This window comes from Myotis brandtii, unplaced genomic scaffold, assembly GCF_000412655.1.
Source record: "Myotis brandtii unplaced genomic scaffold, ASM41265v1 scaffold105, whole genome shotgun sequence".
NCBI classification, from domain to species: domain Eukaryota; kingdom Metazoa; phylum Chordata; class Mammalia; order Chiroptera; family Vespertilionidae; genus Myotis; species Myotis brandtii.
In genome coordinates this window covers 6,158,765-6,174,724 of record NW_005353538.1, presented here as the reverse complement: position 1 = coordinate 6,174,724, position 15,960 = coordinate 6,158,765, and the positions used below count along the sequence as shown (strand labels likewise).

Here is a 15,960-nt window from a genome sequence, read left to right as displayed (position 1 = left end):
ATAATAAAAGGGTAATATGCAAATTGACCCTAACAGCAGAACGACTGGGAATGACTGGTCACTATGACACACACTGACCACCAGGGGGCAGATGCTCAATGCAGGAGCTGTCCCCTGGTGGTCAGTGCACTCCCACAGGGGGAGCTCTGCTCAGCCACAAGCCAGGCTGATGGCTGCCAGCACAGCAGTGGTGGCGGGAGCCTCTCCCGCCTCCTCAGCAGCACTAAGGATATCCGACTGCAGCTTAGGTCTGCTCCCTGCTGGTAAGTGGACATCCTCCGAGGCTGCCGGGCTGCCAGAGGGATGTCTGACTGCCAGCTTGGGCCTGATCCCCCAGGGAGCGGGCCTAAGCTAGCAGGTGGTCATCTCCCGAGGGGTCCCAGACTGCAAGAGGGCATAGGCCGGGCTGAGGGACCCCCCTGAGTGCACAAATTTTGTGCACCGGGCCTCTAGTGAATGATAAGAAGAAAAAATTAAGAAAATTATCCCATTTACAATTGCATTAAAAAGCATATTATATCTAGGAGTAAATTTAACCAAAGAGGTGAAAGATCTGTATTCTGAAAACTATAAAACACTGAAGAAAGAAACTGAAGAGAATACAAATAAATAAAGCATATACCATTGCGCAAGGACTGGAAGAACGAGTATTGTAAAAATGTCCTTACTACCTAAAACAATATAAAAATTAAATGCAATCTCTATTCAACTGCCAATGGCAGTCTTCTCAGAACTAGAACACAGCTACAATAATCAAAATAGTATGCTGTTGACATAAAAGCAGATATATAGATCAATGAAATAGAATAGAGAGCCCAGAAATAAATTTTCCAATAAACAAATAAACTCCAATAAATAATAAATTGACTTATATGGTCAATTAATCTATGACAAAGGAGGTAAAAATACACAATGGGGGTCAAGGCAGTTTCTTCAGTAGTGGTTTTGGAAAAATTGGATACATGTAAAAAATGACACTGGACCACTTTCTTGCACCATACATAAAATATAAACTCAAAGTGGATTAATGATTTAAATGTAGGACCTGAAACCATAAAACTTCTTGAAGAAAACAGGCAGTAAACTCTTTGACATTAGTCTCAGCAATATCTTTTTCAATAGGTCTCGTTGGGAAATGCAAATCAAAACCACAGTGGGGTACCACCTCACACTTGTCAAAATGGTCACCATAAAAAAATCAAGAACAAGTGCTAACGAGGATATGGAGAAATGGAAACCCCTGCTCACTGTCGGTGGGAATGCAGACTGGTGAAGCCACTGTGTAAAATAGTATGTAGGTTCTTCAAAAAAATAAAAATAGAGCTGCTATATGACTCAAGAATATCACTTCTGGGTATATATCCGAAGAAACTCAAAACACTAATATGGAAAAGCTATATGCACCCCTAGGTACACTGCAGCATTATTTACAGGCCTGATGCATGAAATTCGTGCAAGAGTAGGTCTCCTTCCCCCGGCTGCCAGCACTGGCTTCCCTCTGGCACCCGGGACCCAGGCTTCCCTCTGGCTGCTGACAGGCACCTGGGACCTGGGCTTCCCTCACAGCCTCAGCTTTGTCTGGAAGGTCGTCTGAAAGGACGTCCAGTCTAATTAGCATATTGCACTTTTATTATTATAGATAGCCAAGACATGAAAGCAACGTAGGTCTCCACTGACAGATGAATGAATAAAGAAAGTGTGGTGTATATATACAAGAAAATATTGCTCCCAAGGAATGAAATCTGGCCATTTGCAACAACATGGATGGACCTAGAGGGCATTATGCTAAGTGAAATAAGTCAGAGAAAGACAAATACCATATGATTTCACTTACATGTGGAGTCTAAAAAAAAAAATCAAAAGAAGTGAGGAAATAAAACAAAACCAACCCATACATACAGAGAACAAGCTGATGGTTGCCAAAGGTGAGGGGGCTGAAGGAGGGGTGAAAAAAATAAAGGACCTATTATATTTTATCAATTTATTCAGAATAGGGCACATTGTTTTTAGTTATGCATCATGTCTTTTCTGCTACATTATAAACTTTGAGGCAGAATTAATGTCTGACTCACCTTTTTATTACCTAAAAAGGCCCAAAAAACAGGAAACCAATACTTATTAAGTACCTACAATTTGGCCAGAACCTCAGACATTATTTTAATCCTCACAATAGTCTCATAAAGTTGGTAGTCTGATATTACATAAGAGAAAAATCAGTTCAAAGAAGCTAGTCAGGCCCTGGCCGGAATGGCTCAGTTGGTTGAGCATCATCCCATGCACCAAAAGGTCACAAGTTCGATTCCCAGTTAGGGCACAAGACCAGGTTATGGACTTGATCCCTGGAAGGGGCATGTGGGAGGCAGCCTATTGAAAATTGTCTCTCTCTCTAAAATCAATAAAAAACATATTAAAAAAACATAACAACAACAGCAAAGAAGCAAGTCAGCCTTCTTGCCCAAGTTCACCCAACTAGCAAAGAACAAAGTCTATTTTGAACATACTCCAAGACCTGCCCATTTTTACGATCCTTTGTATATCATTTGATGCTAAATATATAAAACACACATTAGAAGTAAATATCCATTAAGTGAGAGAAGTGTCACCATCCACATCCTAAAAGCCACCTGCATGTAGAATAGCAGGATAAACTTATCTCCGTTAAGCATGTCCAAACAGGACAAAAAGGATGTTTGACCAGAAAAGATAGCACGTCATCACGGAGCTGCAGTAAGGAATCTAAGAATGTTATTTTTAAAAAATATTCAACAAACATATATTGTATATAATCTTACGTATATTACCCTGGAAAATATAAAGAAAAGTCCCTGCCTCTAGGAACTCAAAACTGAGCCAGGGATAGATACACCCCCACAACTAACTATAATATAAATATACACATTTCTTAGAAGAGAGGCAGTCAACTCAGACAGAGCCACGTCAGCACCAGTTATATTTGTTTTCAGAATTACAATTTGTTTAAAAAATATAAAACCTATGTGTGATCTAGAAACTTGAAAAGAGAAGGATTTGGTTAAAGAAAGAGAAGGAAAGCGTTTGAAAGGACATATGAGGTCTGACAGTTATGTAAGTGTTAATGATAAGGCGGCGATGAGAGCCCAGTTCAGCCCTGAATGCTCTTCTCCGGCTCTGCTACTCAAACAACACTCCTGAGTGACGTGAGGACATGACAGAGTTCAACAAAGTCCAAGTCCAACACCTATGGACCCAACTGAAGTCTCCAGCCAACCTACAAGCTCAGCCTCTCAAACACACCGTACCTTTGGAGTGTCAACACACTCTTCTTCCATAAACGCTGCTTCTGCCTGACAGCTGGACGCTGGAAATGAAAAGGCCTCCACATTGGATGCCTGTGGGAGGAGGGTAGATCGCATCAGTCGCATGTTCGGCGAATGCATGGTCACCGGGAAACCCACAGTTTGTGCCTGTAAATATGGCAAGAACAGACAGTTTAGGAACATTAATACCTTCCATATAAATACACACATTTCTTAGAATAAAACAACTCTTCTTGATACAATTAAAGGATAAATCGTCATTTGTTGGAAACTCCAGAAAAGATATTGATTTGAAGCAGTCTCAGCAACCTATTATTCTGAGATAGGCTGTACAGAATTTCATTCCTGTTCCATGTGAGGCACACAACTTTCTCAGAGATGACAAGAAAGCCAGTCTTTCTAAGGAATCTAAGAATGCTCTTTTTAAAAAAATATTCAACAAACGTATATTGTATATAATCTTACGTATACTACCCTGGAAAGATAAAGAAAAGTCCCTGCCTCTAGGAACTCAAAACTGAGCCAGGGATAGGTACATCCCCACAACTAACTATAATACAATACAAAGGACACTGCAGTAAGTGCTCTCTATCTGCCCTTGTGCGTGTGTGTGGGGGGGTGGTGGGGGGTGGTGGTAAGGTGGTGTGCATTTCTTGGCAAGGGTGTGTATGAAGAGGAAGAAGAGAGCGGCAGCAGTTACTTGGAGGTGACAGGAATGCCCTTCTTTCAAGGAGACACTGTCTGAACACAGCTTGCTGGCCCAGCGGAGAGAGATGCTTATTGCTGAGCAACTTCAGTTCCTGAAGTCAACCTACTAGAGAAAGCGCTCCTGGCGGTGCAAAGCCCATTCTTCCTGTCTCCTTTAAGTAAACAAGCATTGCAAACTCTCCTTTAAAAAATCATTTTAAAAAGAACCTTCCTTCCTGACAGTAGGCAAGGATTAATTTTAAAGATGAAACTGTTGGACAATCCTTTCCTCTCATCTCTTCAAAACTAGCAGAATAATTCATTAGGTGCCCTTTGAACATTACAGACATTGTAAACATCTGAGGGAACAATCATCAGACCAGTTTCTAAAAGGCAGAGGAATGGCCTATATTTCTGCCATAATCACCTCAATGGGCATAGGATGGTGAATTTTAAATTCAAACAACAAAAAGGAACAAGCAGTATGATGCTAGCTTCTCCTCTTCCAAGCCCTGGGAATAATTCCTGGCTCCATCACTTACTAATTGTGCGCACTTCACTAGGTTACTTAACCCTCTGAATTTTATTTTTCACCAGTAAAAAAGGGCATAATACAAGTGAAGTTAGTGTAAAAGATAGCATGTAAAATCCTTCACTCAGTGATGCTAATTACTCCTTTTTTTTCTTCTAAAATCTTAAAATGATCACAAGAATTTAACATAGGAATTAGATTGCAAAGTGAATACAGTTTTGTTCTTAGACACTATCTAATGGTTCCCAGTTAAAATTTCAGGTTGATTTTTTTTTAAAAATATATTTTATTGATTTTTTACAGAGAGGAAGAGAGAGGGTTAGAGAGTTAGAAACATCAATGAGAGAGAAACATTGGTAAGCTTCCTCCTGCACACTCCCTACTGGGTATGTGCCTGCAACCAAGGTACATGCCCTTGACCAGAATCGAACCCGGGACCCTTGAGTCCGCAGGCCAATGCTCTATCCACTGAGCCAAACCGTTAGAGCAGGTTGATGGTTTTCAACAATGGGGAGATATGTTAGAAATACACTTTATATTTGAATACTAGAGGCCCGGTGCACAAAAATTTGTGCACTGGCGGGAGGGGGGGGGTGTCCCTCAGCCTGAACTTGTGCCCTCTCACACTCTGGGACCCCTCGGGAGATAACGATAACCACCTGCTGGCTTAGGCCCGCTCCCCGGGTCGCAGATGGCAGGCCCGGATGGCGACAGGGCGGGCAGCGGCTCGCACTGTGCCACCCCGCCTGCAGTATGCAAATTTAATGGCCATCTTTGTTGGGTTAATTTGCATACTCTTCTGATTGGCTGATGGGCGTAGCGAAGGTACAGTCAATTAGCATCTTTGTCTTTTATTAGTGTAGATACTTTAAAAATATTTAGAATATACTTTATATTTGGTATATTCCAACATCACTGGGTATGTTATAATAAATAGATGGCTGGTTAATATCCCCACTTCTTTGGTAATAAACAATGATCATCCCTAACTAACTGTAATGACTTTTAAAACCATGTTTATTTTTCTGAATCTCTTCTGATTCTGTTCTTTCCAGAATCATGAAAATAATGTTTCCTCCTATGGGAAAATCTTTATTGTTCCAATAAGAACATGCATGTATTGACAGAATTGTGTCCTTCCTCCCCCGCCCAAATCCATATGGGGGCAAAAGTAGGTTTACAGTTGTACAAATTAGCAATAAATAAATAATATGAGAATAAACTGTTTCACATACTCACAACTGTAAACCTACTTTTGCCCACCCCTATATGTTGAAGCCCTAATCCCCAATGTGACTATATTTGGAGATAGGGCCCTTATGGAGATAAATAAGGTTATTAAGATGTAGGGTGGGTCCTGGTATCCCTTTAAGAAGAGGATGAGACACCAGAGATCTCTCTATCCAAACACATGCAGAAGAAAGGCCATGTAAGGGCTCAGCCAGAAGGCATTTGTCCACAAACCAGGAAGGAAGTCCTCACCAGAAACCAGCCCTGATCTTGGACTTGTAGCCTCTAGAACTGTTACAAAATAAACTTTAGTTGTTTAAGCCATCCACTCATATAGTGCTTTTTCTTACAGTTGTGGAAAGCAGTAATTAAAGAACTGGGATGAGTGTTTCATTCTTGTCTGCTTACAGTTGATGGAAACTTGGAGTGGAAGAGCTGTTAAGAACTAGGAATTAGAAAAAGGCATGACCTTTTTTCTCAGTAGCTGTCTGCACTCAATTAGATGCAACATTTCCTGCATATTATACAGCAATGCAAGTACTCTACATCTATCTGGATGGAAATTTCACTGTTTTCTAAGTAGTATCACTAGACCGTGCCTCCTTAAGGGCATGGACTGTTTCCTAGGAACCTCTGACAGTGGCTGATACACAGCACTCTACTTGCTGAACTGAGCTGCTGGTATAGTTTATCACTTTATCTTTGTAGCAAACTTATGAAACAGGCATTTCTATTGCAATTTTATATTTAAGGACACTGGAGCTCAGAGGTACTGCCTGCTGAGGTCACTCAGCTCATTATGGAACCCAAGGCCTGCATGATTCAACGCTCATGTAACCTTTGCGTGGGATTGTGTCATTGCTCCAATTTCTTTCTGCTGCATCAATTAAGTGATTTGCACTTCTATAAAAACATTCAAACATCAACGAATTAAAGGGAGAAGGTCCTATGAAAACTTTAAGCAGATTTAAATTCATAAACACAGAGAAATCTATTTTCTAACAAGTTCAGCACTAAACATTAGAATGTGAAATCTTGGAGGGAAAGGAGCACCTTCTTCAGCCCAGTGCCTGCTGCTTCCAAAGGCACTGCGCTAAGACAGTTCATGAAGGTGAGCTAAAGATTTCTGCTCCAATGACATACATTTTAAGTCACAGTGGTAAGTAGTTTTCTATGGCAACTTGGGTCAATGTATAAAATGAAGAGAACTAATGGGGTGCGTGGTAATAAAACATTAGCAAACATAAGAAGCTATATTCTACATCCGAACTCCAAGCCAAATGAAATATAATTTGAGATCTCCCAGGGTATTTGCTTCAAGTTCAGATATGAAAGGAAGTTGTATACATGTGTATGCTCCAAAGCAACCATTTAAAGAGCCCCCTCCCTCACGTGTGCAATGATAAGAACACAGACGTGGGAGGGAAAGCCTGCTCCAGCAGTGGGCTCTCTGCTTCTCTCATTGTCCAGCAGTGTTTTCGAGAGGGAAGGCGACCACTATATTGCACTATTACTACCCCAACTCAGGAATTCTCATGTAACCCCCTCCTTTCCATCTTTAAAGCAAAACCATTTAATGTTGAAGGATTCCAAGTACTCAGAGATATTCTAGCCCAAATATCTGGAACTTTATCGACAAATTTTTTACTCACATTAGTATCAATATTCACATTATTTTACATATTAAAATATACCATTTGCCTCTTAAAATCAAGATTTTAACTTCCTTGGTTATTTTTTCCCATATGTTCTATAGAAGCCAAAACAAAATACTATTATAATCCTTTAGATTTTGAAAAACTGCTACACAAGAAACACTCTGGGGCTCTTCCTGCACTCTGAACAAAAGTAAGCACTCACAGAAGTATATGGAAATCCTAAAAGATGGTATGAATGAATCACTTCTTTTTTCAACCTTTATACAAATGGTTCCCCAGCTCTCTTTAGTCCCAGCCTTTCTTCTAGATCCAGATCCAGTCTTCTTCTAAAGCAACTGAGTCAATGCCCCACTAACTATTCTCTTAGTCTTCTCTAACTCATCGTTGTCCCCCTCCTCCCCAACACTTATTTATTACTTTACATAACAAAAACTTACCTAGCACTTACATAGCACTGTTGTAAGTGCTACACAATTATTCACTAATTTAAACATAAAATCTCCATTTTATTACTTGGGAAACTGAGGCATGTATGAGAACAACAAGAAACTTTAAAAAATATGTTTTTATTGATTCTAGAGAGAGAGGAAGGAAGGGGGATGGAGCAATAGAAACCCCAGGACTCACTGCCTCCCACAACCACATCAAAATTACAACGAAAATACAGAACAACCATCATTCAGAATCACCTGAAAGCTGTCTGAAGGGAAGTACAACTAGAGAAGAAAAGAAGAAAGCACATTGAGACTGGTAGGAGGGACGGAGGTGCAGAACGGGCTGGGCTGGCACCCACGTGGGCTGTTTTTGTAATCCAGAGGGAGATCATCCCTGCAGAGGCCTCCGTAAGGAGCAAGGGGTCTCAGCCCCACATCAGACCCCCCACCCCGGGTCCCAGAGCTGGGAAGTGAAATCCTTGTAACTTTGGGCTATAAAAACCAGTGAGCATTGTAGCTGAGGGACATGGAGGCTGCCGGAGACCCAGGTGTACCCCCCTTAAAGGGTTGTGCACAAACTTACTCTGATTCACTTCCTCTGAGCTCCAGCGCTTGGAGGTGTTGGGGGACCCAGTCACATACGGGGGAGGAACTGGATTGTCTGGCATCAGAGCAGGAACTCAGGGGTGGCTTTCTATCAGATGGAGGGGCTCGCAGGGATCATTGTTCCTATGCTGAGACCTCCCCTGCTCCAGGGCTGACTGGCAACCATATCTGAGTTCCCATCAACCTGGAGCACTCTGTTTGCTCCAACCTGATGATTCCCTGAGACCTCATCCCATCTAATTTGCAGCCCCACCTAAGCTGTTTGCAGCAGCTTTTTCATATGAATGGCCTATCCTCATTCAGGCTTCAGACTTTGCTAAAATCTCTCAAACAGGCTGCAGCCTGTGTCAGCATGCCCCAAACCTATCAATAAGAGACCCAAGACTTGGCACCAGCACCAGCCTGCCTTGCTTCACAGCTGGGCCTAGCCTGGGCACTAGCAAATCCAATACAACTAGGAAGAATCTGCAGATCTATCTGTAGCTCCTTCCAGGTGGCCCCAGGCAGTAGCTGACTTTGCACCTCCCTGGAGACCCAAGAGCCAGAGCACCTGGTGGACAGCTTCAGACCATACCAGATTACAACTCTACACATCCACAAGAGACACACTCAAGGGGAAGACTCAGTGAGCACCAAAACCCTACTGAAGCAAGTCCTGCTCCATAGGGGTGTTTCCTGCACAGCAGCTCTCCCACTGTAGTCGCAGCTTGTCCTCACAGCCAATTGGCCTGGAGGTCAATTCCTCCCAATAACGCCAATAGCAATCAAGTCTCAACTATAAGACTGTTCATACAGCCCACCCTGGGGCGCACCTAGAGTGCCTACCTCAAGTTACTGGAGAGGCTGAGCCACTGGGCCCTAGAGGACACCTACTATACAAGGTCATTCTGCCAATTCCAGGAAACATGGCAGCTCTACCCAATACATAGAAACAAACACAGGGAAGCAGCCAAAATGTGGAGACAAAGAAACATGTCACAAATGAAAGAAATAAAAGAAAGCAAATTGCTGGATACAGAGTTCAAAACCACGGTTATAAGGTTACTCAAGGATCTTCAGGAGACCTTCAAGGATCTTAGTGAGAATGCCAAGGACATGGAAAAAGACCAGTCAGAAATTAGGCATACACTAACTTTAATAAAGAATAACTTATAGGGATTCAACAGTAGAGTAGAGGATCCTAAGAATCAAATAAATGATTTGAAATATGAGGAAGCAAAAATCACCCAATCAGAAGAGCAAAAAGAAAAAAGAATCCAAAAATATGAAGATAGTGTAAGGAGCCTCTGGGACAACTTCAAGCGCATCAACATTTGCATTATGGCAGTGCTAGAAGGAGAAGAGAGAGCGAGCAAGATATTGAGAACCTATTTGAAGAAATAATGACAGAAAACTTCTCTTCTCTGGTGAAAAAAAATAGACTTACAAGTCCAGGGAGCACAGAGAGTCCCAAACAAGATAAACCCAAAGAGGATCACACCAAGACACATCATAATTAAAATGCCAAGGGCTAAAGACAAAGAGTGAATCTTAAAAGCAGTAAGAAAAAAGCAGTTAATTACCTACAAGGGAGCGCCCATACAACTGTCAGCTGATTTCTCAACAGAAACTTTGCAGTCCAGAAGGGACTGGCAAGAAATATTCAAAGTGATGAATAGTAAGGACCTACAACCAAGATTACTCTACCCAGCAAAGCTATCATTTAGAATCGAAAGGCATATAAAAAGCTTCACAGACAAGAAAAAGCTAAAGGAGTTCATCACCACTAAACCAGGATTATGTGAAATGTTGAAAGATATTCTTTAAGAAGAGGAAGAAGAAGAAGAAAAAGATCAATAGTATGAACAATTAAATAGCAAAAATACATATCTATCAACAACTGAACCTAAAAATCAAAATAAATGAATAAGAAATCTAATGAGAATAAAGTGGTGAATAAAATAGAATCAGAGGCATGGTAATGGAACAGACTGATGAATCTCAGAGGAAAAAGGGGGCTGGGAAGAGATTAACCCAAGGTCTTGTATGTATATATGTATACATGGACACAGACAATATGGTGGCAAAGGACTGGGACATGGTGAGAACTGGGTGGAGCGAGGCAAGACTGTAAGACACTCAACAATAAAGATTTTTTAAAAAAGCTGGGGTAGCAGTACTTATTATCAGATAAAATAGACTTTAAAAACAAAGGCTATAATAAGAGACAAAGAAGGACATTATATAATAATAAAGGAATCAATCCAACAAGAGGATTATAACCCTCATAAACATTTATATACCCAATATAGTAGCACCTAAATATATAAAGCAAATCTTGATGGACATAAAGGGAGAGATGGACATCAATACAGTCATAGCATGGGATTTTAACACCCCATTGACATCAATGGATAGATCTTCCAGATGGAAAATCAACAAAATACAGTGGCCTTAAATGACACACTAGATTAGATGGATTTAAAGGGTATTTTCAGAGCACTTCATCCCAAGCAGCAGAATATACATTCTTTTCAAGTGCACATGGAATATTTTCCAGGACAGACCAAATGTTAGGACACAAAACAAGTCTCAATAAATTTAAGAAGATTAAAATCATATCAAGTATCTTCTCTGAACATAATGCTATGGAACTTGAAATCAATCATAAGAAAACTGAAAAACACATGGAGGCTAAATAGTATTACTAAACAATGAATTTGTTAACAATGAAATCAAGGAAGAAATCTAAAGATACCTTGAGACAAATGAAAACAGAAACACAGCAATCCAAAATCTATGGAACAGAGCAAGAAGCAGTCCTATCAGGAAAATTGACAGCAATACAGGCCTACCTCAAGAAACATGAAAAATCTCAAATAAACATTCTAAATTTACACCTAAAGGAATTAAAAAAAGAACAACAAACAAAGATTGGAGCAGAAATAAATGAAAGAGTCTAAAAAAACAATACAAAAGATCAATGAAACTAAGAGCTAGTTCTCTGAAAAGATAAACAAGACTGACAGACTTTTAAAAAAAATGTTTTTATTGATTTCAGAGAGGAAGGCGGAGAGAGAGAGAGAGAGAGAGAGAGAGAGAGAGAGAGAGAGAGAGAGAAGAGAGAAAAATGATGAGAGAGAATTATTGGTGGGCTGCCTCCTGCACGCCCCCCACTGGGGACCAAGCCCGCAACCCGAGTATGTGCCCTTGACTGGAATCGAACCTGGGACCCTTCAGTCCCCAGGCCGACGTTCTATCCACTGAGCCAAACTAGCTAGGGCAGAGTGACAGACTTTTAACCATTAAGAAAAAAAAGAGAGAAGACCCAAATAAATAAAATCAGAAATGAAAGAGGAGAAGTAACAACTGATACCACAGAAATACAAAAGATTATAAGATGGTATTATGAACAACTAGATGCCAACACAATGGATAATCTGGGAGAAATGGATAAATTCCTAGAAACATACAATTTTCCAAAACTGAATCAAGAAGAAAGAGAAAATCTAAACAAGCCATTTAAAACCAACAAAATTAAAGCAGTAATCAAAAAGTCCCAACAAACAAAAGTCCTGGACTGGATGGCTTCACAGATGAATTTTACCAAACACTGAAAGAACTAACACCTGTCTTTCTCAAACTATTCTAAAAAATTCAAGAGGAGGGAAGACTCCCAAGCTCATTTTACAAGGCAGGCATTAACCTTATTCAGATAAAGACACTACAAAGAAAGAAAATTAGAGGCCAATACTGCTGATGAACATAGATGCAAAAATCCTCAACACAATATTAGCAAACTGAATTCAGCAATACATTACAAAGATCATACACCATGATCCAGCAGATGTATTTCTGGGATACAAGGCTGGTACTGTATCTGCAAATCAATTAACATGATATACCACATTAACAAAATGAAGGATAAAAATCATATGATCATATCAATAGATGCAGAAAAAGCATCTGACAAAATCCAGTATCCATTATTATTTTTTAATATATTTCTATTGATTTCAGAGAGGAAGGGAGAGGAAGAGAGAGAAACATCAATGAGAGAGAATCATGATTGGCCGTTTCCTGCACAGCCCCTACTGGGGATCAAGCCCGAAACCTGGGCATGTACCATGACCATGAATCAAACCATGACCCCTTGGTTCATAGGTCCATGCTCGGCCACTGAATCTCACCAGCTGGGCCAGTATCCACTTACGATAAAAACTCTCAGCAAAGTGGGAATAGAGGGAACATACCCCAACACAACAAAGGCCATATATGACAAGCCCACAGCTAACATCATACTCAACCCGGAAAAACTAAAAGCGTTTCCTTGCTCTAGCCTATATGGCTCAGTGGATAGAGCGTCGGCCTGTAGACCAAAGGGTCCCAGGTTCAATCCCAGTCAAGAGCTCCTTGGGCCCTGGCCCTGGTCAGAGGCAACCAATCAATGTGTTTCTCTCACATCGATGTTTCTCTCTGTTTTTCCTTCTCTCTTCTACTCTCCCTAAAAATCAATGGAAAAATATCCTCGGGTGAGGATTAACAAAAATAAATAAATAAAATAAAATAAAATAAATAAATAAAAGCGTTTCCTCTAAGACAGGGATGTCTACTTTCAACACTCCTTTTCAAAAATAGTACTGGGCCCTAGCTGGTTTGGCTCAAAGGATAGAGCTCCTACCTACTGAAGTGTCCCAGGTTTGATTCCAGTCAAGGGCACATGCCTGGGTTGCAGGCTCAATCCCCAGCAGGGGACGTGAGGAAGTAGTTGATCCATGATTCTCTCTCATTATTGATGTTTCTATCTCTCTCTCCCTCTCCCTTCCTCTCTGAAATAAATAAAAATATTAAAAACAAAACAAAAAACAACAACAAAATAGTACTGGAAGTCCTATCCACAACAATCACACAAAAAGAATAAAATAAAAGGCATTCACAATTGTAAAGTAAGAACTAAAACTATCATTATTTGGTGATAACATGACACTATATATATATGGACCCCTAAAGATTCCACCAAAAAAAAAAAAACCCTACTAGAACTAATACATAAATTCAGTAAAGTAGCAAGATACAAAATAAATATTCAGAAATCAGTTGCATTTTAATATATCAATAATGAATTATCCTTAAGGGAAACTAAGAAAACAATCCCATTTACAATTGCATTAAAAAAACAATCTAGGAATAAATTTAACTAAGGAAGTAAAAGACCTGTACTTGGAAAATTATAAGACACTGAAGAAGTTGAAGATACAAATAAATGGAAGCATATACCATACTCATGGATAAGAAGAATAAACATCATTAAAATGTCCATACTACCTAAAGCAATCTATAGATTCAATGCAATTCCTATCAAGATACCAATGGCGTATTTCATAGAACTAGAAAAAATATTCCAAAAGTTTATATGGAACCACAAAAGGCCTCGAACAGACACAGCAATCTTGAGAAAGAAGAACAAAGTTGTAATTATCATGCTATACTAAAAGGCAATGGTAATAAAAAAGCATAGTAGTGGCATAATAACAGACATTTAGATCACTGGAACAGTATAGAGTACGCAGAAATAAATCCATGTCTATATGGCCAATTAATATTTGACAAAGGAGGCAAGAACACAGGAGAGAGTAAAAACAGTCTTTTCAATAAATGATGTTGGGAAAGTTGAACGATACATGGAACTAGACCACCTTCTTACACCATATTCAAGAATAAACTCAAAATGAATTAAAGACTTAAATGTAAGACTCAAAACCATAAAACTCCTAAAAGAAAACCTAGGCAGTAAATCTCTGAATCTCTCTCAGCAATATTTTTTCCCCCTGATATATCTTCTTGGAAAAGGGAAACACACACACACACACACACACACACACACACACACACACACACAAACAAATGGGAGTACATCAAAATAAAAAGATTTTGCATAGTAAAGGAAACCATCAACAAAATGAAAAGACAACCCACTGAATGGGAGAATATATTCACCAATGATACATCTGATAAGGGGTTAATATCCAAATTCATAAAGAACTCATTCAACTCAACACCAAAAACAACAACAAAGAATCCAATTTAAAAATTGGCAGAGGTCCTGAACAGACACTGCTCCAAAGAGGACACACAGATAACCAACAGACATATGAAGAGATGCTCAACATCACTAATATCAGAGTGATGCAAATTAAAACCACAATGTGATATCACCTCATACCCGTCAGAATGGCTATCATCAATAAATCAATAAACAAGTGTTGGTGAGGATAGGGGAAAAGGTAACTCTAGTGCACTGTTTGTGGGACTGCAGATTGGTGCAGCCACTATGGAAAACAGTATGGAGGTTACTCAAAAAATAAAAAAATGGAATTGCCTTATGACCCAATGATTCCACTTCTGGCTATATATCCCAAGAAACCCAAAGCACTACTTCAAAAGAATATATCTACCCCTACGTTCATTGCAGTGTTATTTGCAATAGCCAAACTATGGAAGTAACATAAGTGCCCATCAATAGAGTAGATAATAAAGTGGTGGTACATATATATATGATGGAATATTACTCGGCCACAAAAAAATCTTACCATTTGAGAAGGCATGGATGGACCTGGAGAATATTATGCTAAGTGAAATAAGTCAGTCAGTGAAAGACAATTAGCATATAATTTCACTTATATGTGGAATGTAAAGAACAAAACAAACAAAATTGAAACAGACTCATAGACAGACAACAGAAAACAGACCAATGGTTCACAGAGGGGAGAGGGATTGGATGAAAAAAGATGAAGGGATTAAAAAGTACAAATTGGTGTCCTGGCCACTATGGTTCAGTTGGTTGCGCATCCTCCTGTGCACTGAAAGATTGCTGGTTCAATTCCCATTCAGAGAACATGCCAAGGTTGTGGGCTCCATCCCCAGTAGGGGGTTTGCAGGAGGCAGCAAAATGATGTTTCACTCTCACATTGATGTTTCTCTCTCTCTCCCCCTCTCCATTCCTCTTTCTCTAAAAATCAATAAAAAAAAGTTAAATTGGTTGTTAAAATAAAATCACAGGATGTGAAGTCCAGCATAGGGAATCTAATCTAATAATAGACAAACATGGTAATTGACCATACTTCCGCTACGCTTCCCATTGGCTAATCAGCAGGATATGCAAATTAACCCAACCAAGATGGCGGCCGGCAGCCACGCAGCTGAAGCGAGCAGGAGGCTTGCTTGCTCCAGTGATGGAGGAAGCCAAGCTTCCTCCCTGCTGCAGCTGGGCTCTGAGCTCCACTCTAAGCAACAAAGTTGCAATTATAGAAGCTAAACAAACCCCAGATACCTGCTTTCAGAAGGCCGTGGCCTCGGAGCTGGAGCGGCAACAAAGTTTCAATTATAGAAGGTAAATAAATCCCAGAAGAAAAAAAGAAAAGAAAAAAAGGAGAGGCTGGGAGCTTCAGTTGCCGGCTTGGCCAGCCTGAAAACAGCCATCAGCCCCTCATCCAGGCTGGCCAGGCACCCCAGTGGGGACCCCCACCCTGAAGGGGGTG

The 15,960-nt window shown here is 40.1% G+C and overlaps 1 protein-coding gene across 1 annotated transcript in view; it reads right to left on the bottom strand.

Moving 5' to 3' along the window:
* SIK2 (salt-inducible kinase 2) overlaps positions 1-15,960 on the bottom strand; it is a 166,292-nt gene that overhangs the window by 14,160 nt on the left and 136,172 nt on the right. The window contains exon 12 of the mRNA XM_014540099.1: positions 3,279-3,443. Within this exon, the coding sequence (XP_014395585.1) occupies positions 3,279-3,443 (165 nt within the window). The remainder of the gene's footprint in view (positions 1-3,278; positions 3,444-15,960) is intronic.